The following is a 26571-nucleotide window of genomic DNA, read 5'->3' as shown; positions in this document are numbered from 1 at the left end:
CTGTGCTTGTCAGAATTGAACTCTCTTTATGTAAACATTTTTATATTGATTTTTATATTTAAGTTTTGTATAAACATCATATATTAGTTTTTCTTAAAAAAATATTTTAAAAGATCATGTCTATTTTAGAATTAAGCTCTTTAAATGCTGCACTTTTGTTGAATGATACTAAAAGTTCATGGATTTTCAGACAATTTAATACTGGAAAACTGAAAGGGTAGATTGTTGATGTAGAAGAGAGATTCCTATATGTCGGTCTTACTGAGAAAAATTCAAGTGTCCTGTGCTGAACGAAGTAGATTGAGAATGATGCTTCTCTGTGACAACCTTATTTCAGACTGTGTCTGCTAGTATGACAGACATAAACACATGTTTAAACTTCATCAGCTTAATTTCAGTCTGAAAAATTATGTCAAAATGCCAGTAAAGATGGATTTACACCAGTACATTTGATCATGAATTGGACTGACTAAGGACAAGACGTTTACTTGACCGTGCCAAATCATTCCAACAGAAACGTATGACTGACTCATTAAGGAAATAACTTCTGTAGACCAAGCAGATATGCATTTTAATTGAATTAATAAGATGCAAAATTAAATAACAAACATATTTTTTCCTTTATTGTCAAGAATAAACGCTGATTAAAAAATAAGGCATTTTAGAAATTAATTCCACATGAAAGTTTGCTGGATTTTTTTATCAAATTTGAGCCTCATCCAACTGATGAGTCTATCTTACGTTCTTTGAAAACGTCAGACTTAGTACAGTTGGACACACTAAAAACAATAATTTGAAACTTAGTTTGTCAACATTTTGCAGTTGATCAGGAGCCCTCTAATAATATCAGATGACTTCTGGAAGGAAACTTGGCTTACAGAGAAAAAAATTGTTTATTTTAAAAGTTTTGCTGTCATCAGGCTACCATAACTAGTGTTATTTTGTATTTTAAGTAATAACTTCTAGTTTTAATTATTTCAGAAAGACCCCTGTAGTACTTGAGGATTTATTGGAAGCGATTTCCATTAGTTTTGTCTAAAAAAGTACTTAATAGTACTTTTTGTACTAGCAAGTGTCTGCTTAATAGCCAGTGAACTTTTCTCATATCAAATATAGTATTCTGTAGTCTAACTCCCTTCTGCTGCATGTAGTGAGTAATAAATTTCTGAACACACTTTTACACATACTTGTGTTACTTAATTCAGTTACATTAATGCTTTAATTGCTCCTCTTTCAGTACTGCTGATGTGATATTTTGTAAACTAAGATATATTTTAAAGCACTCCTGCAAGTTAATTCACAATTTTATGAAATCCTAAGTGATAAATCATTTTATTCCTCTCTTTTTTTGCCGTGTTTTTTGAAAACATTAGTCTTCAAGTAAAACTAAGTTTGAAATTATCTGTTTTAAGACATTGATTGACTTGTATCAATTGACAAGATGCAACTTTATTGGTTGACATTTTAAACTGTTATTTATTTCTTTCACTCATATCTACTGAAATAGGTGGGACTGTCAGTCTGATAAGACCTAGACTAGTAGCACTATAGGTCAAATTTTGCTGCATGTTGCCCAACTGATGTGGTAAATTTTTGCGAAAAATTGAGGCATTGTAATAGCTGAGAAAATTATTGCATTAAATAATAAGTGTTCTTATACTTCAGAAGCTGGTGAAGTTTCTTTCCTGAAGAAACAAACACAGTGCAAGTGTGTGCTTTCCTTAATTTTCAGTGCAGAGCATTAGAAACCTCCAGACCCATAAACAAAACCAAACTCCATCATGGAGCACCAATTTTTCTAGTGTCTTCAATCTGTCTAGTATAGCTGACTTCAGAGAATGAGCTGCAATCAGTTTTTTCACATTCACATTTTCAATTTCTCTTGGAAGAGGGAAGTTTTGAGTAAGTAATTTAAAATTTTAAAAACCTAGTCTTTGAATGTGGAATCATTTGCATTTGCTTTTCATCAGTGTTCATCAGGCTGTCTGTATCTTTTGGTTTTTGTTCTTGCTGGAGAGTAGACTGAGAACTTCTAACCCATTTCTTTCAGAACTGCTGTTGACACAAATGTGAATCTTTTCAGTGTACCTGGTTTTGGGTTTTTTTCCTTAAAATTGTTGATTTATACCTAATTTTTTGCTACTTTTTCTAAGTGAGGAGAATAAAACTTAAACAAGTTTTATACAAGTCTCATACAAGACTTTCAGGCTTTTTTTTTTGTCTTTTAGGTGAGTAGTGTCTTGTAGTTATGATATTTCAGAGAATGTAAAGATCTCATAATAATTTACTCTGAAGTTGTGATTAAGGGAATAACTGAACTATTTGACTCCAAAGGAAGAGTCTAAGAAGTGAATAAACTGATAATTACTACTTGTAAGCTAATAAAAAAAAAATTATAATGGAAACCTTATTTCATCCTCTAGCTTTGAATTTAAAGTCAAGATTTGGTACTCTGAAAGAAACAGCTAGACACACATCGACATGTTGTTCTGTTACAATATTGTATGTTTTACTTCAACCAAAGTTAATCAACTTCTCTTGTTGGTTTAAAGACATTGAGGGCATGACTCCACACACTTCCAAGTTTCCTTCATGAGTGTGGCTTACGGTTTTATTTCGGGTTTTTTATTCTAGTGACTCTATGGGCTGCTTTTGTGGTTTCTGCAATTATGCTCTTCTTTTTAAGTTATTTTGCACTTCTGTCTTTTCTATTCATTCAACAGTAAGTGTTAAAAAAATCCTGTATTACCCTTATCTTCTCTTCCAGACTTTAAGTTTTGTTTAGATAAACTACTTTATTTTCCTGTGTGTTCTTTCACTTACTCCAGGCTGATGTCTTGAAAGGTAGATATTATCATCTATAACTGTGGAGTTCAGTTTTTGGTATTTTTCTTTGGCTTGCATGAATCCCTGAGCTATCTTACTAAAACTGTCTTAAAACTTCATCTTATCAAGCACTTTAACTTAGCTTCTTAGTATTATCTTAAGTTGATGTTGTTTTGAGTGTTGTGTTTTGTTGCTTAAATTCTTGATGATGTATGCTTGTGCTTGCCAAAATGTGAATATTGAGTTGCATTTTGGTTTACTGTATTGCTTGTTTTTACTTGATGCAACAAGCTTCCTCTTAAAGCAGTTTAGCCTTTTTATCATTTTCCTGGAGGTTTCACTGATTCTGACTAATGTTTGACACTAAATTCTATAAAACTTATTAATGGTAAAGATGATATTTGTGTTTAGAAGTGAGTAGTAATATGACAACACACTTGCAAACTGGGATCCGAGATGAATGGGGTTTCAGCTAGATGATCATCTCAGAAAGTGACTATTGACAGAAGTTTGGGGGCTTTTTTGTGTGTTATTTTTTTTTTCTGGTGCTTTCTGCAATGGGCGGTGTGTTATGTTACTTTAGGACTGAAAACATTTAGCAGGGTTGATTTACTTTATAGGTAGTTCTTTCCTGCTGAGAGAAAACTATTGGTTATCTGCACTTTTGTGATGATCCTAGATTTTATTATCAGTCAGATTTAAAATTTTTAACTCTCATGTTCATATAAGAGAAGTTTCCTTAAGTTTAACTGGAACCTTTGTGTTCCAGCTTTTGTCCATTACACCTAGTCCTGTCAATGACACTGTGGAAAAAAGTGTTGCCCCATCCTCTTGACATACATCTTTTAAATATTCATAAGTATTAATGGAGTCCCCTCTCAGTCTCCTCTTCTCCAGGCTGAACAAACCCAGATGATGCAAACCCTTTTACATTTAATTTGTCTGTCTTTGCCAAATATTTATCTTTAGCTTCCCAATTTTTTTGACAAGTAGAAACATTGTCCATGTACTGTTACCTCCATTCATGCTTGCAGTAACTTTTTTCTTGAGGATTTTTTTTAGTTAAAAATCCAATCCATCACAGAATTCATCTCTCCTGTCATTGAACATTCCCATCTCTCCTGTCATTGGACATTCCTGTTGCTGTATCAAGATATCCAGTGACTCTGATCCAAGTATAAGTTAACTCTGTTCTTAATTACCTTCATCCCTGTTCCAGCATTGAGGGTTTATCTTTCTCTTGTATTCCACTGCTGCTGATAAGCTCATTGCTGCTTTTTGTCCTTAGGTGAAAAAAAAACAACCATTTTTTATTTCTCTTTCCTTCTTACCCTTACTGGTAAAAGTTCCTTATCTTGACTGTGTGAAATTCTTACAGATCCTTGCATTTTTTAAAGAGACCAACAAGTGGTCCTGCCTACATGTCAAATTCTCAATCACTTTTTGCAAAGGCTGAGGCCTGCTAGCCTTGAGTGTAATTTTGTTGTGTCCTGTTGTTGTAACCTCCTACTGAAGCCCTGACAGCTTCACTGCCTCTGTTTTCTCTTGTAGTTCTATGAACTACTGGACAGCTTCCTGACAGAAGTTGAAGAGTTCCACTTATTTATTTGCACATAATTACGTTGTCACCTATTTTAGGTATTATTTAGTCATTTTGAGTTTCATCTTCCTTTTGACTTAAATGGTTCTGTTTGGGTGGCATAGCACTATGTCTGTCTTGAACATTGATGACCATGCAACATATGTCCACTTATTAGCTGTGTCATTGTTTTCTTAGTTTGTGTGTGTTTATTTTTACCTTTTAGCGTAACACTCAGGGTATTGTATGGAGCCACAGTGCCTTTCTCTGGCTATATAAGCAAAACTAACATCTGACATGTCTTCAATTCCACACCATCTGAGGATGTTTTCCCTTTGTACTCCAGGCACTGAAATTGTTCTGGCATGACTCACCTGGGGAAAACCTTGCTGTTCTTATCTCTTTCTTAGGCCATCTAAAGCACCGATTTAACAGCCATGTGAATATGTGGATAATTTTAGAAAAAAATAATGTTCATTTAGATATTCTCTTGACATAAATTTAAAAGGAGAAACATCAGCATGGGTAATTCTAAGTATAAAGAGCAGAAAAAATAAAGGGATTTGGACCATAGGGGTGCAATTCAACTTCCGTAAAAGAACTTAGGGATGTATGTTGAAGAAAGAAAAATCTAAAAGTTTCTGGAGGAGCTGATTTATAGGGGATATATTACTTGTTGAGTGAGTTTTTTTAACAAGAACTCTTGTGAACCTTTTTTAACGACAAATTATTGTGTAAATAAATGACAAGTTCAAGTTAATTACAGAAAATTAAGTGTTGGAAGGGACCTCGAAAGATCATCTAGTCCAACCCCCCTGCCAGAGCAGGGCCACGTAGACTAGGTCACACAGGAACTTGTCCAAACGGGTTTTGAATGTCCCCAGAGAAGGAGACTCAACAATGCATCTGGGCAGCTTCTTCCTGTGCTCTGTCACCTTCACAGTGAAGAAATTCTTCCTTGTGTCTCTTTGGAACCTCTTATGTTCCAGTATATACCCATTGCCCCTTGTCCTATCATTGTAGAGCCTGAGAAGAGCCTGGCTCCATCCTCCTGACACCCACCTTTTATGTATTTGTAAACATTAATGGGGTCAACCCTCCGTCTCCTCCAAGCTGAAGAGCCCCAGCTCCCTCAGCCTTTCATCAGAAGGGAGATGCTTCACTCCCGTCATCATCTTGGTGACCGTGCATTCAACTCTCTTCTGCAGCTCCCTGTCCTTCTGTCATGGTTTGACATGACAGCCTTTTCTGGTAAGGGGGAAGGGGCTGTAAAGATGGCTCCTATAAGTAGTTGCTCACAACTCTCCTCAGCTCTGAGCCAGACCCAATTCTGGGGCTGAGCCAATTAGATGCCTCTACAATCACTTTTTAAGAAGAAGTTGGAAGAGGAGGCTTCTTCCTCCTTCCTATTTCTTCCTTCTTTCTTCTGTCCCTTCTTCTTCTTCTGACTGGTGGTGGTGCAAGGAGTAGGAACAGTGAGAGAAACAACCATGCAGACTCTGAGGTCAGTGATGAAAGAGTGGAGGAGATGTGCTGGAGCAGACAATCCCCTGCATTCTACAGAGAGGACTGGTGAAGCTGAGATTTATTTTCATTTCTTTAAAGACCTCGTATCATCAACAGAGACTCATTTTGCAAAAGCTGACCCCAGGCCAGGGGCAGTGATTTTCTTCATGAAAGACCCTGAGCCAGGGACAGTGACTATGGCCGGAGGAGGTCATGTCGCATGAGAGGGACCCAATCACTTTACTACAGACCCTGAGCCAGGGGCAGTGATTTTCTTCTTTAAAACTATGGCCGGAGGAGGCTGTGTCGTGAGGATGGGACTTAATATTCACAGAAGCTGTAACTGTGGGAGGGAATCCACGACAAAGCAGCTCATTAAACTTATGCTCAGAAGAGGCCAAGTCCCAAGGGAGGGACCCTCTATCTGCAGAAACTGCAACCGTGGCAAAGAATCCACGCCAGAGATTATTCACTATGGACTGTGTCGCATGTGAGAGACCTTGTGTCATTAGAAGCTGCAGCTGCTGGGAACAACCCACACCAGAGAAGTTCGTTAAGGACTGTGTCCCGGGGTTGGGACCCCGTATCGGAGCAGGGGAAGAATTCAACCAGTTCTCCTTCTCCGAGAAGAGAGAAGTGGCAGAGCCCATCTGTGAGAGACTGACCACATCCCCCATTCCCTGCCCCCCTGAGATGTTAAGGGGAGAGGAGGTAGAAATATTGGGAGCAGTGAACTGGGCCCAGGAAGAAAGGAGGGATGGGAGAGGGAGATGTTAAAGTGCTGGTTGTAATTTTCTCATCATCCTACTCCCATTTTGCTTTTATTCTGTTCTATTTTTGTAGAAGAAACTTTCTTACTTTCCTCTCTAAGTCGAGTACTGGAGTCTGTTTTGCCCGGAACTGTAACTGGCAGCGAGCCCTCCCTGCCTTGTCTTAATTCACAACAACCTTGCTTATCTTTTTACTCCCATTTTACTGGGGCCTCCGCCATCCTAACGAGGGTGGGAGTGAATGGGGGCACTGAGTGAGAGACTGTCGTGGTGCTGCTGTGCTAGCTGGGCCAAACCACGACACCTTATTGAACGGAGGGGCCCAGAACTGGACACAATATTCCAGATGTGGTCTGATGAGGGCAGAGTAGAAGGGGAGGAGAAGCTCTTTTGACCTACTGCCCACTCCCTGTTGTAATACACCCCAGGATGGCGTTGGCCTTCTTGGCCACAAGGGCAACAAGTTAAATCCTGTTCTGAGTTACAGTTAACAGTTGTGTAGGACTTTCTGAAAATAGGAATGAAAATAAGTAATGAAAAACACCTGCTCAAATACAGCATAATTAAGAATGTGATCTGATAATGCAGTGGTATTAATTTCAGACAAGCAAGGTTAGGGCCTTTTAAGAAATGCAGTGTTAGAAAAATAATATGTGCTTATTTGAGCACATATTGTTCATGGTAATCATGGTAAGATCATTATTTTTAATAAAGCTGTAAGATATGTATGTGAGTCAACATTTGTTCAGTGAGTTTTTAATGTAAAATACTCAAGTACTAAAGATTATTTTCTATTATTGTTCATTTGTATTAATTAGATCTGAATCTGAGGGTTTTTTCTGAGATGAAAATTGTAAGGGTCATGAAGCAAATCATAAGGGCATCTTATTACTTGCTTGTTTGAAGTAAACTTTTTTCTAAATTGAAGGGTAAATATGAAAGGTAAGCTTGCAATAACCTAAAGCTTTTAATTTTCAGACTTGCATGGAAAAATGAGTATAGAAAAAAATCTCTGTGTGAGATTTTATGGAAGAAAGTTATTTTTACTGACAAAATCTTGATGTAAGTTGATTTTTACCTCCTCATCCTCACAGATTTAATTCATTCGTTCTTCTGAGCACCACCACATATGTGTCTAAGCATACTGGCCAGGATTGCTGATGTGCAGCACAGAGGTCAAGGGACATTTTGAACACTATATTCTATCTCTGTGGAGGTTCTTGATTGCTGACAGCTACCTTATCTGGACAGATTTTTTGTATGATCAGGAGTCATCAGTTGCCGTGAGACTGTGTTTATCTCAAGATCTAACTTCAGCTTCTCTTAAGTCTTGGCCAAGTTTCTCTCTCTCTCTCTTACCAAATTATTCTGAGGTGGAGTTTATATAGATCAGTACCAGAATACTCTGAATATAATTGATTATTTAGAGACATACATGTTGTTATGATAGATTAGGCTTCCTTACTGCTGCAGCTAAGAATATTCTGTAACTGTAGTTCTCCATCAAGTGCCCATGAACACACGTTCACTCCTCCCCACTTTCTTGCTAACTAACCATGCTTAGGCTTCAGATCTGTCCATTCTACATGTGTTAACTGTCTGCTGCACAAGGAATTGTTCCCTAAAGGTTTTCTGATTTGATTATGCTGTATAGAGGGAGTTGAATCCAGTAGTAAGCATGTAGACTCTCAATGCCTGTGTAGCAGTATAAAATAGTCCTGGATATATTAAACTTATTGATATGATTTAAAATCCTTAAATACTGAATTGCATTTAATTGTTTATAAAGAAAGTAAAACTTATTATTTTTAAATTGAATTATTATTGTAATGTTATGAATTGTTATAATAATTTTTACTTCCTTTATAAACACTTTTGATGTGAAATGTTAATACAAATCAGGATGCTCTTAGTGGACATTTGACCTTGTGTGTAAGCAACTGTACTAGCAGTCTCACACCTCAGAATAGTATCTCAAGAGCCACATGCTTTATTTGTTTTCCTAAAACTTGAGATAAATGTCTGGGAGTGAAACAAAGAAACAAACAAACCAGATTTACCCTGATCACTTTTTTTTTTACTCAAAGATAAAATTGGGGAAATTATGAAACATTGTTTCAGAAATAATTACTTCCCAGACCTTGTGAAATCCACTGATATCTAACTGAAATAGAATTTGGCAAGCAATCCTCACGTGACTTCACAGTTTGTTCCTTGATGGATGTGTTTTTAATGACTTCGTACCAAAGGAGAAGATTTTACTAGAGTAAATTGAAGATTAGAATGAGGCTTGATGAAGGCTAGTTTGTCTTAAATAATTCAGCAGACACTTAAAATGATCAATTCCTTATTCAGCTGATGGTTTCACCTGTATATCCTCATTGAGGATAACTCAGAATGTATTAATGGTTTTCACTATTATCTGGAAAATATCATACTATAGCGGTGTCTGCAGAGATATACTCTGGCCTTTGTAATACTCCATGCACAGCCATACCTAGAGACATTTTGGGTTTTTTAAATTGCAGAGTGGTGAGATGTGAGATATTTTGTGTTAATTTCTGTGTATACCTTCTTTTTTTTCTCTCCCAGAAGTCATGTGTTAACTGTTTTGTCAGTGTTCTCCATCAGTAATCCCAGCCTTTTCAAAGATTCGCTTTTTACCATATGCCATCTGTGACAGCTACAAAACTTAATGACAAATTGCAGTCAGTTTAGTCACATTGTTTAGAGTGAGAACGTCCTTAACTCCTGTAATGTTGGATGTCTTTCAAACCTTGAACCTGGATAAGTTGAAGAACCAGGCTCCAGAAGTATATCCTGAAAGCGGCTGTCATGATCTGCACTGATCTGAGTGTTGGCAATTCCCTTTAGATTGGATAGGATTGTGTTACTTCCTCTGTATCACTGAAAGATTGTGATGCTGATTCATAGAGGAATGTTTCTGTAAAAGATTCAGTACCACATTTCTCACTCTTAACCCTGTTCTGTTCTGATAAAACTATTGTTGGTACTTAACCTAAAGAATAGATTAAAATATTCATTTTATTGTTGTGTGATGTTACTTGAGATGTCTGATAGTGGTTGGGTCTTGTATCTCCTGGCACATGCAAAAGTGATCTCTTTAAATTTTCTTCTTGGCAAATATCTCTGCAACTTCAGTTCAATGAGGTTGGTTATCTGAAGTGTCTTCATCTTTTGCCTCCAGCCATTCATTTGCTCATTCCTCTAAATGTCATAAAAGCCTGTCCAGAATAAAATTTGACGCATTTGCTTCACTAGAAATGTAGGCGATCCTCTAATATTCATATTGTGATTTGAATATTTGAAGAAAAACCCTTCTGTTTCGGGGAAGTACAATGATCAGAACAGGATCCTGCATTTTGACTTAGCAACTTGAAGGATTTCTTGGAATTGCTAATGTAGAGCTAAGACAATCTTAAGGTATTAAACAGTACCACTTAGATCCCTGGAGCTTGAAATGGCCATGCAGATATTTCACCTGTTCCAGCCTCAGACTTTAGGGCTCAATGTAGCCTGTACAGAAACCAATTGCTTTAGGATTTATTTTCCTTGGGATCATTTTGTAGAACTGGGGAACTTTTGCCAAGATATGCAAACTATCTTTCACAGCATTTACTTATGTGACGCTTCATGTCAGACTGTTTTTGCCAGAGACTTTTTGTGATTCCAAATGCACTAAATAACCATAAGGATGAAAATTTAACAGTCATCATTATTGCTAGGACTGTAGAAGATCTACAGTGGAATGTTTTTTCCTTACCAGAGCTATCATCATCATAGATACATACCATACTGTTTAGCAAATTCACTGGGACAAAGGCTATACTGAGTATGAATGAGCTAGTGATCTGAGCTTTTTGAAACAGGTCATGTCTGTCACATAAAAAATATCATAATCAGTTGCTAATGTGGTCTGTTACCATTGTCTATTGCTTAAATGATTATATAGCATTAAATTCCACTTTTATATTGGAGTTATAATGGTGATTCAACCTGATGGTAAGTACTAAGCCTGCTGTCATAGTTTGATCATGTCTCTGTACTTTCATGGCCTGTATGTTGGGAGACTCAAAGTAATAGTGTAGGCTTGCTTATCATTAGGAGGTGGATTTATCATAGTAACCAGATGGAAGATGAGACATATTTTAGAGCTAAGCTGATCAGATTTTTCCATCTGAAATACAACTGGATCTGCTTCACTTTTTGTTTGATGTGATATTATACTATTCTGTTTTAAATTCCTCAATGACTTCTGACCTTGACTTCTGGTATAAGTTTATTTATTTTTGCTATATGGCTGAATTAGAGGTTTTACAGAGGATTCTTACCTATAATAAACTCTTGGCTTGCTTTCCCTTGGGGAAAGCTTTTCAATCTAGTGGCATCCACTCCATATGTACCTTTTAATGAAAATAGCTTTTCTGACACCTGTTAGGTCTGCTAAAAATAGAAGAATTTGGGAAATTCAGACCCTCATACTCTTGGGTGATTAATTTTTTTTAGGAAAATAATGTCGTGTAAATTCAACTTGGAGAAACAAAAGCTGTCTTGATGTTCCATTCTATCAAGATGACAGTAAATCTAATTATGTTTTTTTGGGTATGACAAAAAAAAATCATCCCCTCTTTCTTTTCAAAGTAGAACATACCTGTCTGTGAATTTCAACTTGAAGACTCTACACTCAGCTTATTTTGACAGCTGTGTTGTGGCACCTGTTGACAATTTGAATGTATTTCATCAGATATGTCACTTCTAGGCTATTCAAAAGGAGTGCCCCAATTTTGAGATCTGTAGACTGGCCTTACTGATCCCTCTTGATTGAACATAATCCCATCAAAAAGAGTACCAGAGATTTTCTGTGGTGTACATCAGTGCGCTGTAAGACAAGAGAAGGCTGCCTTTGTGCAACTGGGAGATAATTGGTAGGTGTTGTCCCTGTGTCACAGTACATGCTCTTGCCTTCTGTTCTGGACATTCTTTAGCAAAATCTTGGATTTACAAGAAATGGAGTCAGTGGTGCAAATTCAAGCTGGTGAAGCAGAGTAGCAGGACATGCCCTTTATCAGTGCTAGTAAGCCTGAAAACTCATCAATTCCATAGTTTGCATGTACACATATCCACAATGTAAGTATAAAGACTTTCTGGTTTCTTGTAAGGAAATTTTAATTTTGAATTAACAATTCTGCCTTTATTTTCATTTATTTGGGAAAAAAAAGAGTATGTCAGAGGTAGAGAAAGGTGTTCTATTTCTACATGGCCATGTAAGTACCTCAATAAAAATACTGCTCCATTATCATGGATTGGCTTCCTGTACACTGAAGTAACATTTGGGTTTTTGTAAAAATGCTGGTGGTCTTCACTAAGATTTGGGCATGTTGCCTGCCCACTTCAAACTGAGCACAGTGTTCATTTTTCTTCTTTAAACATGTGAGAAAAGATCTCTTAAGATGTCAGTTCTTCTTTACTTGATTTTTTTTTTGCCTGCTTTTCAAGCACTGAGTCTAAAGATAAGTGTTAGGAATTCACACATTTTTCCTGTGCACTCTGTAGAGTTCACTGATACTGCAGTGATGAAAAACGTACATTTTCCACAGGGAATGCCCTTCCAGTTTACACTTTTAGTCAGCTTGACTGTAACTGATATTTTGCTTTTTGGATGGGAACACTTTCAGGTGGTCTGACAGCCTCAGCACTGTTGATCCTTTAAGTAAGGTATATTGTTAAACTGGAACCCTTGCAGTGTTTTTCTTTACGAGCTTGTGGTAAGAATGAATCACATTCAGTGATCAAAATGCAATGTCAGTGTGACTTCTGAGGCATGCTTCTTTACTTGACATCAACAAAGCCGACAGTGAAAGCACACGTTTATCAGATGGCACACTCCTGCAGGTGTCTTCTGATTTATGATGTATTTGAGAGAAAAACCTCTCTTTGTTGGATAAAGCATTGTGAGAGCTGCTACTAGATAGCTCCACTCAGTTGTCAATTCTCATTTGGACTTGCACATTGTGAGAATACTCCTGTGGACTGTTACTTGAAAAATAGAACAATTTGTTACCAATACACTGAGTTCTCTGATGTGTGTAGTCCACCCACTCATTAGCTTTCTGCTTTAGCTTCCTTTTTTAGTTGTTTGGATTGTCTGTTTTCAGGATTCCACTATAAGGACATGAGTAGACTTACGTACTTACATGCTAAGTATAAAAAAAGTATAGGGCATGAACAGATATCTCAACATGGCAACATGTAAATTCATACTATCTCTTGTGGTAAGGTGTATGGATTTCACAGTTTGAATATATTTGTGGACTACTTGTCATAAGAAAAGCCATATATTACTAATCTAAATCTCCTCCCTTCTTAACTACTGACTTGACAAACAGGTGAACAGATGATACCAACAACGTGTGTTGTACCTGAACCATGGATTTCAGAGAGTTTAAAAGACAATCATTTAAAAAAGAGCAATAGCATTTTTGTTGCATTTCAGGCATGTGCTTCTGTTTCTGATTTTTTAGATATTTCTGCACCCATCTCTAAGCCTTACACACAGAATTTAATTTGTTGTAGTTCCATTGATTCTGATGATAACTTTGCATCTTTCATGCATATATGCCAACTCATGTTTGGGCAACACACCTTTGTGATCTAATGTACCTGATTATTTCAGTTTCAAGAATCTACCTGTCTTGAGAAGCCAAAGATCAATAAATTATTCATTATCTACTGATTCTGTAGTATCTTGAGTGTAGTAACATTTAAAATCAATGCAAATTATTGATGTTTTGTTAGTTCCCATGGTTTACCATTAATTAACTTGTCCATTGCACTCTGAGTAAGGACAAATATTAAAAATCTGAAAAATTTCAATAGAATTTTGCTTTTTTTCTAATTTGGTCTGGTTTTTTTTCCTGACTGAATTGAGAACAAAACTTAAAATCTCAATATGCTGAGAAATAGTATGCATATAAATCTATTAACTTAATTGTTTGAGAAAAAGGAGTTAATACCAATTCTCCCGATGGTGCTGAGAGACTGACTTTGTGACACATGCCACTGTCTGGTACTTTAATATTATTTTAGATATTTATTCTTAAATTAGATGTAAAGTTATAATAGCACAATGTTCTAGATGGATTATTTTAGGTATTTCTGTTTCACTGAGAAGCACCCTACTTGAATTTGTCCCGTGATCCTTGCTTACCTGTTCTTAAATGTGAATTTTACCACACTGTTGGATGCTATTTAGAGTATGATGAGTACAGAATATTTGCCTACAGCTGATGCTGAGGTAATGATCAAAATATATAGATTTCGTTTAGTCTGGAGAAGAGGAGATTGAGAGATGATCTTATTAACATTTATAAATATCTAAAGGGTGGGTGTCAGGAGGTTGGGACATCCCTTTTTTTCTATAGTAGCTAACAATAGGACAAGGGGTAATGGGATGAAGCTGGAACACAAAAAGTTCCACTTAAATATAACAAAAAACTGTTTCACTGTGAGGGTGACAGACCAGTGGCACAGGCTGCCCAGAGAGGTTGTGGAGTCTCCTTTCTTGGAGGTCTTCAAGACCTGCATGGATATGTTCCTATGTGACCTGATCTAGGTGAACCTGCTTCTGCAGAGGGGTTGGACTGGATGATCTCTGAAGGTCCCTTCAACCCTACCATTCTATGATTCTATGATTCAGGAGGCTGGAAGCAGTATGTGGACTAAAGCTTAGTAGCAGAGCTGATTTTTCAAGCTAGTTTCATCTCAAAGGCATCCTATTTGTGCACTGTGCTCTGTGGTGAAAGCCACACATGGTTAGTGCAAAGGATTGTTTATTTTACTTCAAGATTTCTTATCTAAACTAAAATGCAAATGGTGTTTGTGCTTCCGTGGGACTTCATTAGGTGGTTGCACTGCTAGGTATGTGTTTCAGAAGTAGCTTAGCAGCATAATATGTTAACTTTATCTGATTTTATTTTCTACTAGTATCACAGTAAAACCAATAAAATAGAGTGTAAATTCCATCCTCTTCTGCTGCTATGTCAAACCCTTTGTATTAGATAGCCTTCAGTATCAGTTTAAGGTAACTTGTTTGACTTTACACTGAAATGGAAGAAGTGTCACCATTATCCTTTTCACTGAGTCTGTTGTGGGATAATCAGCACCAAATCAATTGGGAACCTTGCCCTATCAGAGCTATTTTCACACTGGTAGACCAAATTGGGATGAGTAATATTCTATAAAACCATAGATATCACTGTGGTTTGGAGCGGAAAGGCAAACTTTTAAGTTTACAGTGAAACTTACTACTCTTTAGGAGAAATGCCAATATTATTGCTCATTTTCTTGCATTGAGAAGCAGTAACAGCTGGAAACTATAGCATCTGGTTTGGGGTTTTTTTTCAAACAAGCCAAAACCTACTTTAGTATTTCAGGAATTGTTAGGGTGTTATTGGCTTGAAACTTGCCTTGAGAAAACACAAGTATGGGGAAGAAAGTTTTACTGAATTAATCAATGTAGTGAGCAAACAGATAGGGAAAAATGAGAGAAGAAGCTCATGAAAGAATTGAGACTAGTAGTTCTCATATACAAACAGAACTAGAGCAGGATTGGGGGGTAAACTATTTTTTTTCTCCTGTGGAAGAAGGAAAAAGCAAGGAACATACAATGCCTAGTAGGGAGAAAAAGAGCAAGAATGGAAACCAGAAAGCTTCTGGGATTTTATGTACGTCAAACCTAAAAAATGTTTGAAGATTTCTGTGATAGAGTTGAAAGGATGATTCTTATTGTTTGGATATAGTAAATAATATGCAAAGCATGTCTGGGATGGGAATTCGATGACTTAAGCTGCGTGGGAAGATTGAAGCTTCTGTTGAAAATACCTGACCAATAAACCATGTAAAAAAAACAAAGTCTTGCATATGATCTCCAGAAGCTACTGTTTTCCTGGGAGCATTCTGCTGTACCTAATTAACTGTATAACGTTGGTTTAGAGAGGTCTGAATACTGGCATGTATTAATGTATGCTATATTAAATGGTTCATGGCTGAGATTTTTCAAAACTGTTATTTTCCTATAAATTTACTGTAAGCTGTTACTGAAATCAGCTTTTAAATATTTGTACCAGAAAATGAGATTTGCCTTGTTTTGGTACATCCTGAGTTATACAAATCTGTGAACTACTTTTATTACTTTGCAAGTACTGGGGTCATAAACTTGGATTAGTTTTATAGGATTTGGTATATGACTTGACAGATGTGATATATGATGACACTTTATCTTTTATTGCTTACACATACTAGTTATTTTGAGAGGATGGGGGCAGTTCGTATTAACTACAAGATGGGATTTCAGTTGCTTACCCAAGTGTCTTCCACTCATTCGTTCATTTGCTATCAGTTATAGCAGATATATTGCTTCTTCAGGCCTGTCACACCAATAAATCATTTCAGATTGTATGCATTTGTACAGTGCCAAAGTGTACCATGAATTTTAAAGGAAATCTCCTATTTTCTTTTCAATCAGATGAGCAACGTGAAGAGACTACGGCCACGGCTCAGTGCTATTCTTTTTAAGCTTCAGTTTGAGGAACAGGTGAACAACATCAAACCTGACATCATGGCTGTCAGTGCTGCCTGTGAAGAGATAAAGAAGAGTAAAAGCTTTAGCAAGCTGCTGGAACTAGTATTGTTAATGGGAAACTACATGAATGCAGGTTCTCGGAATGCACAGACCTTTGGATATAATCTCAGCTCCCTATGTAAAGTGAGTTTTGAAATACCCATGTTGAACATTACATTCACTTTTCAATTAGTTTTTTATTACATTACATAGTTACTTTGTTTTGATGGGGTTTTTTTCAATCAATTAATTATTGGGGTTTTTTCACAATTGTTAGCATTAATTGATGGTTTGAACAATACGGTTAACCTGTGGATAGTCATCCCGAGATTGACTTGCATTTAAACTTTTAGAAAAATTACGTTTTGAGGGAATAATTAAAAATATCTAACAAACTAAATAAGATTATGGAAGGACCAGATCACTGTGCTCATAGTGTGTGAGCACTTTTTTAATGTGTGTCACATTTTAATCTCTTTTATTAATCATATTTTCTTTTTTACATCAATTTTCTCCATACCTGTTTTTCTTATTTATTTCTCAGATTCATCAGTTCCCTGTTCTAATTTACCTTTATTTTCACTGTTTCAACATTTGTAGGAAGGTATTTACAAGATGATGTCTATACTTCCTACTTGTTAATTTATAATCAATTGTAATAATAATTGCCTTCCCCTTAACGTTGTTTTTTTTTCCTGTGTCCTTGGAAGATATTTGCAAAAACTGCAGATTGAACATGTATGTAATAATTCTTATGAGAAATTAATTGTTTGGAAGGTTGTATGTGCTCTTTGTTTTCTCTCAGCTTTTTACAGGAGGGAAAATACAATATGCGAACTTCTACAGTCTTAAAAATAATTGCCCTTTCTCTGCCACGTTTCAGAAGAATTCTTCCACTATGTTTCTCAAAGTGTTGAGTCTGATACTTATACCTTACTCTTTATGAATATTTGTTATATACCTTCCCTAGTCTAAAATTAACATTTAATCATGCATCATTCACCTAGAGAAATACAGCATAGATTAAATTATTGAGTTAAAAGTACAATTCATTAAGAGTTTATTCAGAAGGAAGATACTAAAAGTTCTCTCTCCAATTGGATGGTGCATTTACTTCTTAGGCATGATTTTATGGCGATCTGTCCTATGTCTGATAATATTCTCCATGTTTTCAATGCATAAAGCAACAGAAAAAGGAATATACTTATGAAAACAGTATGAAGGTAAATGTTGCAGGCAATTTGTAGAGCAGGATCAAAATTGAAAAATTGTCTTGAAGAAGTAATTTAAGATCTAAAAGATTAAAATTTTAAGACTACCGTGAAGTAGTGCACATAGGAAAAGGAACTGATGTGTCTAAGTAGTGAAAGTAAGGGATGAATGGCTACAGGATTCCAGAAAACGAACTTTAAGTACTGGCAAAAGAAATGTGCAAGTATAAAACCCAAAGTTCCAATGACAAAGATTTCATATATATTTGATTCAGCATTACTTCATGATAATTTGTAAATAACCAGACCACAGTGCTTAAAACTTTTCTAGGAGGAAGATAATGGAACCTTAATAGGTGTTGTATATGGGTGTATGAATGTTCCTGCCCATGGCAGGAGGATTAGACTGGATGATCTTTAAAGGTCTCTTCAAAACCTAACTTCTGTGATTAGGAAAGAAATACCAAGGATTATATGTTTTGCAAGGAGAGGAAGCAACTATGGCCACCTTAGAGATACTCTGTAAAATTTTAGATCTTTGCCGCTAGATACCCCAGGACAAGTGCAACCTGCAGACAGCTACCTGTTCTTTGGAAGGCTGACAGGTTTTCAGAGAGTCACTAGGCATTAGTATTTACTATCCTATGTGTATCAAGGTCTAGTCAGCAATTCCTAATGTACCTCATCCAATTGTGGCCTTATTTAGGAAGTCCGTGAATGCCAAGCCTTCACTGGTTATGAAATTGTGTCTTACACAGACAGATCACTTTGTCTGGAAATAAAGAGGTAAAACCATATGTGTGTAATTTTGGGAGTTTTCTTAACTATATGTAATGTCTTGGTTAATATTTAATCTCCTCTGTTCTGAGAATAATATACTGGTTTGACTACTGAATGTTATTAAAACAGGAAAAAAAAATCACCCAAACCAATATTCCTTCAAGGCTTAAAACTAGAAAGCTGTGACTTGCAGACAGCTTGGTCGTCTGCTCAGGAGTTTTCAGTAGGGATTCTGAGAACGTAAAAAAAATTCTGTGGCTTCTGTTCTTCACAGATGTTGGCATCTGTAATTTTTGAAGTATATACAATTTACCTACTCTCCTTCATTGATGCCCAGTTGTACATAGGGAACTGTATGAACTATCTACTTTGCAAAAGATAATTCTGTATATTACCTTCTCCCAGCATTGTGTAAAATTGGACTGTAATTGTTCTTGTGCATCAGAGAACATGTGTGCATATTCTCAGAAGAGAGATATGATATTGGTATGCTAATAATAATTTATTAAACACTGATATATTACAATTATATATATGTTTATAACAGTAGTTTTTTCTTAAAAACTAACTTCTTTTAACTACATGTATTTTTAATTAGTGTCACATTGTAGAAATTGTAATATTTCAATTATTGGGACATTTCTTACTGTCATTCCCAGTACAGTAGAAGTAATTTTTAACACTGCTTACAGTAATGACCACAGATTGTGTTTTTTGATTTTGAAGCATGTGTGTTCCATTTTATGTTTATTTTGAAAACGTGTCTCACACTATTATGAATCCACTTATCTGAAAAAAACCCACCATATTCATTCTGGACAAGTATATCTTATTATATTTATTAAAATAGTATCATTTTGGTCTTTGAACATAAGTGAAGTATAAAAATCCAACCTCAGTGATAACCACCATCCAAAGTTCTCCATTTTAATTTACATACAGTATGGAAAAAGCAAACAATACACCCTAATTTGGTTTTTAAATTAGGTGAATAAAAAGTCATTTAAGTGATCTCCGAGGATACTCGGAAGCACAAGTGTGAAAGAATTTCTTTGTAAGAAATTTCCAACCATGGGAAAACTGTGGTAATATATACATAAAAGATATTAAATATGTGTCTATGCATGTTTAAATTGGGATCGATCTTGTTCTAAGTTGCTTATTCAAAAGTTATCCCTGTATAGATCTGCAACTGGTTTTGAGCCCCTTTTGGAAAAGGTGGTAATTTTTTTCCTTTCGACCTTGTTGCTGTAGTTGCACTCATACTGTTGAGCATTGCTGATCACTTCTATTTTTCATGGTGACCAAAGCAAAGAGCAGTCTTGAAGTTGAAACAAACTAATATGAGTTATCTACTTGTTTAATGCTAGTTTTGATACCACAGTAAAGACTTTTCCCTTTATATTCAGATGTACAAATCTGTGTGCAGTTGTGGCAGTGCTTTAGTATGCATGCATACTTTGTATATATGTATCTACATGTGGGGTTTTTTTGCTAAACTGTTTTTTTGCATAGTGTTTAAGTACTGAAGAATCACTTTCATATGGTATGTCATTTTCTATTTCTTAAGATATCTGATCATTTAAAAAAACAATTCAAATGTGAGAGTGCAACAGAAACATATACTGAGTGTTTGCCAATTTACAATAATGTTTTTACACAACTAGATGCAAGTTTTAAAATGAGTGACTTAAAATAAGTGCATATGTGTAAAGGTTTCAGAAAGAAAAGTTAGGGATTAAGAATTTTTGAAGTGAAATCTTGTAAACAGTGAAGCTGATGAACTCTTGTTTCACTATTGACGATTGACAAGAACTTGTGCAGGTTGAGGTTTTAGCCACTACTGCATAAATATTGTTAGATTAGAGTCATGGAGTGAATATGTGTATCATGTATTGTTAGATTTTGTTGATTTAGCTCTGGTTTGTTTAGTTTTGTTTTTTAATGCTTTCGTGAGTCTATTCACAGTTTTGCAAATATTCCTATATTAATTACACCTTTAAAAGAGAAATGTGTACTGATTTGGAGTATGGAACTCAAGTAATGCATAGAATTATAAAATATACAATATGATATTTCTAGTGATTTGTAGCAAGTAAGGAAATGAAACAGCTTGTTACTTAAGGTTTGCTTTAACTGTACCAGTTCAACAGTTGAGTCTCCTCCTCAGGAGACATTCAAAACCCACCTGGACGACTTCCTGTGTGCCCTACCCTAGGTGGCCCTGGTCTGGCAGGACGGTTGGAATAGATGAGCTTTCAAGGTCCATTCCAACTCTTTACGTTTCTGTGATTCTATGGTTCAGTTAGTAATATATATTAATTATCAAAATAGTCAGAAGTAATCTTAATGTTTTAACATTTTTTTTTTCTCTCTAGTTGAAGGACACAAAGTCGGCAGATCAGAAAACAACGTTACTTCATTTTCTTGTAGAAGTATGTGAAGAAAGCTACCAGGATGTCTTGAATTTTGTTGAGGATTTTCAGCATTTGGATAAAGCTAGTAAAGGTTTGTATAGCTACCTAAAAGCTTTGATTTTGAGTGCATTGCAGTGTCTTTTATGTGACATTATGCTTATATTTACTAACATTATTTTTAAAATAGACTTTAGTAGTATACATCATAGATCAGTAATTTGAGTTCTTGTAAGTGGTCTTGGAAGATATTTGTTGTTCAGTCCTCTAATATTTACTACAAGATTTCCTCTTCTTTATTTCTTCTAACATATCTTCTAGTTCTTTTCTAGAAACAGATCTTAATTTCCAACTTTCATTCTTTTACATGATAAGCATAGTACAACCACGCAGTGTCTCTTAGTTCAGAAACACAGAAAGACTGTAATACCATCACTTAATCTTTATTTCTTTTTTCTAAACATGAACCAGAACAGGTTGTCTTCCCTGTCTGTATGTTTTCCATGCAACAGTAGCATTGGAAGTTTGGAAAAATAAATTCCTCCTTGCACTCCTTGATCATGCATCGTAGAATAATGTATAAGCAGCAGCGTTTGGGTTTTTTTTTTGCAGTTAATTTCATAATTAAGATTGTCTTCCCCATATTTTATCACAGCCTAAGTAATTTAAACTGACTAAGCATGGAGTTAAAAATTGATGCCTCCTCAACACTCTCCTGCCCTTGTAGGAAATGAAGATTGGATAGACTGTCTCAGTTAATATTTTTTTAGTTTATGTCAATTTGGAGAAGATCTCTGTTTGTTGTTTTGTAGTGTCACTCAGATATCTCAGTCAGTCTCTCTCCCACAAACTACCGCTTTGCAAAACCTACTCCTGATACAGAACTTGACTAGTAGTCACTCACATAGAGTTTACTTCCTGTTGTCATGGTTCTGAAAGTTTATAATTTTAATTTGTGCATTATAGTTGCTTAGAAGTTGAAGTATTTTTTGGTATCTGTCAAATGTTTCAATCCTGTCAATCCTTCATCTGTTTGTTTGTACTGGTAGTTGGAGTTTCTACTGTATATAAATTTAGTATTTAATGCATTATTTTCAGTGTTAACTGACCACTTTTGAGTTTTGGGTTTTATTTCATTGGTTCTATGTTATTGGTTGTACTGTGATTGAATTTTTTTGTATCAGCAAGAAAAGCTAAAATGTTCCTCACTAGAAACTGTTACTTTCATTATAGACAGTCATCTTACAAAAAGCCAATGATTGACTTCTGGAAAGCTTCTGAAATATAAGACACTGACCTTTCAAAGAGTAGCCAGTAAAATTATCAATTAGTCCAGACTTTCTGTCATTTTTTTAAAGTATCTGCTATTGACTAGACGAGTCTTTGATCTCACTCAGTATGTTGTAGGATAGAAATCAATGACCATCTTTTAAAGTTTATATATTGAATTTACTTCAGTGTGTTATGCGATATATTTTGCATTTAAGTTTTACTACATGAAAAACACAAAGGCTAGGATTGTCTTGAACAGATGAGCATATGTGTGTGTGTGTGTTTATATTTGCTTCCCTACCTGCAAAACTCCATTTAGCTTTGAAGTATTCCTCCTTCACTAGAATTTTGGAAATTCAGACAGATCCCAAAGACTGTAGCTCATAGGGGTGTTTTTAAACCTTTTAGTACCTTTGCAGAAGTATATTTTTATAAAGCCATTTGATTTATTATACACCAACTTTTGCACAGTAAATTTTTCATGAAGTAGATGTTTTTGCTAGAGCTTATAAAAAGGTCAGTTAAAAAAATTCTCTGAATGTGTGGTTGTAAAGATCCATATCCAACATAATGGACTCACCTGGTTTATTGTAACTTATTAATATACTGATGAAGACAAGTTGACCAAGAATAATTCTACAGTGAGCTGGGAAACACAGCAGATATTACAAGGCATCGTTTTGGCTGCTAGGGAGAGTGATAGAGGAGAAATCATAAAAAATCTTTTGTCTTGATGATTATCTAATCAAATATAATAATTCCAGAAGAAATACTGGTTATTTTAGAACAGAATTAGGATATTGAGGGCTTAGACCATCTCCTTCACTTCAAGATACTGTACTTAGAGCTTAGCAAGAGTAATCTGTCCTGAGTTGTATTTGAGGGAGCCAGTTCAGACTTCCTGTAAACCTACAAAACCACTATATCCAAAGATTACATCTAAGGGTCTCAGGCTGCTGATAGTACAGACGGATGAAGTTTGCCTGGGTTTTTCTGGCATCTGCTAGGAAGGTTTTGTTTACATATATGCTTTACTGGTCAAAGCTTGTTGGATTAGGAGATAGATCATTCTTTTCTAGTTTTATATCATACTAATTTAAAGCTCAATTTTTCTGTGAACTATATAGGCTATATTTTGTTCCAGCATTTGTTTCTAGTTTATTTTCTCTACTTTTTGTCTTTGCAAAGGTTAAGGCCTTGTAGAGGTGGGGGAATGGTTTCACTGAACCTCATGTTCTGAAGTAATTTTTTTAAAAGTAGTCCCCAAGAAGTGTTTTATTAAGCTATTTTTATTTCCTATCTGCATATTCACTTCTTCATATACAATAATTTCACATTTCTTATGGGACATAAAGTTATTTGCAAATACCTTTAAATTATAAATCAAAAGTAATATGGCAGAAAGATGTGTAAATGACATATGAGGAATATTAACAGAAAAATTCAAGTTGAAAACTCTATATAGAAATGGAACTACACTATGCATCTATTGCTTTTGATTTGGTCACCATCAGCTGATTGTTGGATGTTCTACAAGTTTCTTCAACCAAGTTACTTAGAAATTGCTTCCTTGACATGACCGTTCTTGTATCAGCCAGCACACCTGTAGCATACTCTGTATCTTTTTATTTTGTACTTGCTTATTCCTAAAACTGTTCTCTCAAGTTATTTCTGGTTCAAAATGGTGAACACTACAATGTTTATCAACTCATTTTCCTTTTATCTCTTTTAGAAGAAACACACTTGGTCATTTAATTTCATTAAATATTGCCCATTACTTGTCATATAGTGAGCTGTTAACATAGCTTGGAAGACTTAGTTGTGAAACTAACATGTGCATTAAAAATGATAAAGCATTCACAATATGTAAATTAATGATTGAATTATAAAAACTAAATTTTACTTTTTAAAAGATGACATGTGACAGGCAGTCAACAAGGGACATATTACCTATGCAGTTGTAGTTTACTTCAGGATATTTAATTTGTTTTTTTGATTATGTGCTAAAGTTTTAGTTTCTGCTTTTGTGATGCTAGAAGTAGGCTTAATTCTCTGTTACAGTGCATGAATTAAAGATACGTTTTTGCTTTGAAGTATAACAAATCCTGTTTTTAAAGTACCTTTAGATCAGCAGGAGGAAGTTTCATTGCAGCTAATGAGCTTACTGATATGACAGTTCCTGAAGATTCATATAATTAAAGCTGTCTCTTCTTTTAAACATAATGACTTTCCTGCTTTTCTATTATATTCCAGACAAGAAATATTTTGGTAATTTAGTACACTTTACTAATTTCTTGTTTTATGGTACTCTAAAGATTTATATTGCATTTATCTAGGCTCCTGTTTTATTTGATTGACTATAATTTACAGAGACCTTACAGGTAACAGTGTATAAAGTCTTTGATATTGTAATAACAATATAAAATTGCAGATTCCTCTTCCCATAAAAGTCATTAACTCATTGTTACTTTACAAGTAACACCCATTTTCTCATCTTTGAAATGTTATTCTTTTTTCGTAAATAAATAATTTGGGCTTTTTTTAAGCTAAGAACCAAACTGCAGATGTGAAGTTTAATAATTAAAAGAACAGAACACCTCTACCTACAATATTTAAAAACATTAGGACAGCATTAGACAACAATATTAATATATACACTGTAAGCAATCCACATGTCTTAAGGAAAATTTCTTTTCCTATTAGAGAGTTTCTAAATGACTAGCATATTTCTTGGTTACTATTAAAGTAACATACTTTCTCCTATATGTTGCATGGGCTTTCATTTTGTCTTAGGTTGCAAATTGACAGGGTGGATTTTTCAGGTAGTCAGGATTCTTCTGTTTGTTTCAGTGGGTTTTTTGTGCTCTCAGACAACTCCATACTGATTTATACTTTTATCAGTATCAAAATCAATAGTTTTTAACTAGTATGGTAAAAATTCTTTTAATTATGTCTTCTTTTTTGAGAATTCCTTCTTTTTATGTGCAAACTTAATTTTATACTTTTTTTTAAAAAATATTGTTTTGTTTGGTGGTTTTTTGTGCTTACACTTATAGTTTTCTAGAATGTTTACCATAAACAGGACACCTGCTACCAAACAGAGGTCTATTTTTAGAGGTCCTTTTTTTGTTGTATCTGTTACCTGAATTTTCTTTTATGACATGTCTTCAGGAAGAGATTAAAACCAGTTCTTTTGTGCATTGAAAAGGGAGCGGTATCCTTGTTCATTCTTGGATGTTAATTTAATTAATTCAGCTATGAAGTAGATAGCTTCACTGATGGTATAGAATTCATCTGTGGTTTTATTAGGGATTTTTTTACATATATAGGTTTATGAAATACAGTTGAAAGAAGCTATTCAGAGATTTCAGTGAATGTCAGAGAACAGTGTGAAAAGTGTCTTGTGTTGCAACTTGCTGGTACACACAGGACTGTAACTAGTGATAATGGTCAAAATATTTCAGGAATCAACCTTACAGTGGAAACACAGAGTTTATCCTCAGAATGAAAAACACGCTATTACTTACGTCTATGAGTATTTCTAGATTCTCAGTCTCTGATCCTATTGGTTGCATAACAAGACAGGACCCAAGGGAGGTATCAAACTTATGCTTTATTTTATATGGAAAGAAGCCAATCTATGCTTTATAAAAGCTACAAAATACTTTTTTAAGTTAGTCTAGAGGCAGCTAAACAAAATAAGCATTCCTTATATCAAGTGGAAAAAAAAAATGAATGTGCATTTAATTTCAGGAATTTAGTCATAGCCAAGAATTTGATTGTGCACCTCATGGAAAATTGCTATCAAAATTGGATAAAATGAGAATTAATGAAATAACCATATAAGCAAGAATGCAATACTTATTTTGTAAAGGAACTTCCTTGTTTGGGAAACTTGTACCTATTGTGATTTTTAAAAAATTACCGTTACTTCTGTAAATATGTACTGTTAATAGAAGTAGAAACGTCCTAGTGAAATGAGGTGACGAGGCAAAATTAAGAGTTGTTGTTAGAGAAGGATTAGAATACTACAATCTGGAAGACGACTGAAGTGTAGGTGTGGAGATAATAAAGAAGAGAAACCTCTCAACTTGAAGGTGAAAAATCCTAATTTTAATACGTAGGGAAGTGTTGCAAGTGCATATATATGTAGGCTTGTATATCTTGCTCCTTTAATACTTTTCTCAGGGAGTTAGAGGTTGCAGGGGTGGGATTCTTTGGAAGACTGGTAAATCTGACTGGTTTAAAACTTTTATTTCAGGCTTTACTAGGCCGATTTTCATTAACATTTCATGCTAATGGTTCATTCTTAATTATTATTAATCACTGTCTCTGCATATTCAAAGCAGTTAGTTATTAACAACCATATCCTAAATTAGATGTGAATATACGATACACTGCAGTCAGCACAGTATGTGCTTTGTGGTCTGGGTCCCCAAGGGTTGAGGTCATGAGACTCAAGGGGTCTTCAATGAGGGAAGCTTCAGCTGACATGAGAGTCATCTTTCTCTTCCCTCCTCCAAATCTGATTTATTATTTTATATGATGATTCTATTACTTGGCAGCTCTTAGC

At 35.1% G+C, this 26571-nt stretch overlaps 1 protein-coding gene across 1 annotated transcript in view; it reads left to right on the top strand.

Annotated features, from left to right (window-relative positions):
- DIAPH3 (diaphanous related formin 3) overlaps positions 1-26571 on the top strand; it is a 229055-nt gene that overhangs the window by 110892 nt on the left and 91592 nt on the right. Inside the window, exons 21-22 of the mRNA XM_062020493.1 lie at positions 16226-16465; positions 20691-20820. Coding sequence (XP_061876477.1) covers positions 16226-16465; positions 20691-20820 — 370 coding nt within the window. The remainder of the gene's footprint in view (positions 1-16225; positions 16466-20690; positions 20821-26571) is intronic.

Source organism: Colius striatus, chromosome 1 (genome assembly GCF_028858725.1).
Source record: "Colius striatus isolate bColStr4 chromosome 1, bColStr4.1.hap1, whole genome shotgun sequence".
NCBI lineage: Eukaryota > Metazoa > Chordata > Aves > Coliiformes > Coliidae > Colius > Colius striatus.
The sequence above is the reverse complement of the archived record's forward strand: the minus strand, read 5'-3'. Positions and strand labels throughout refer to the sequence as shown.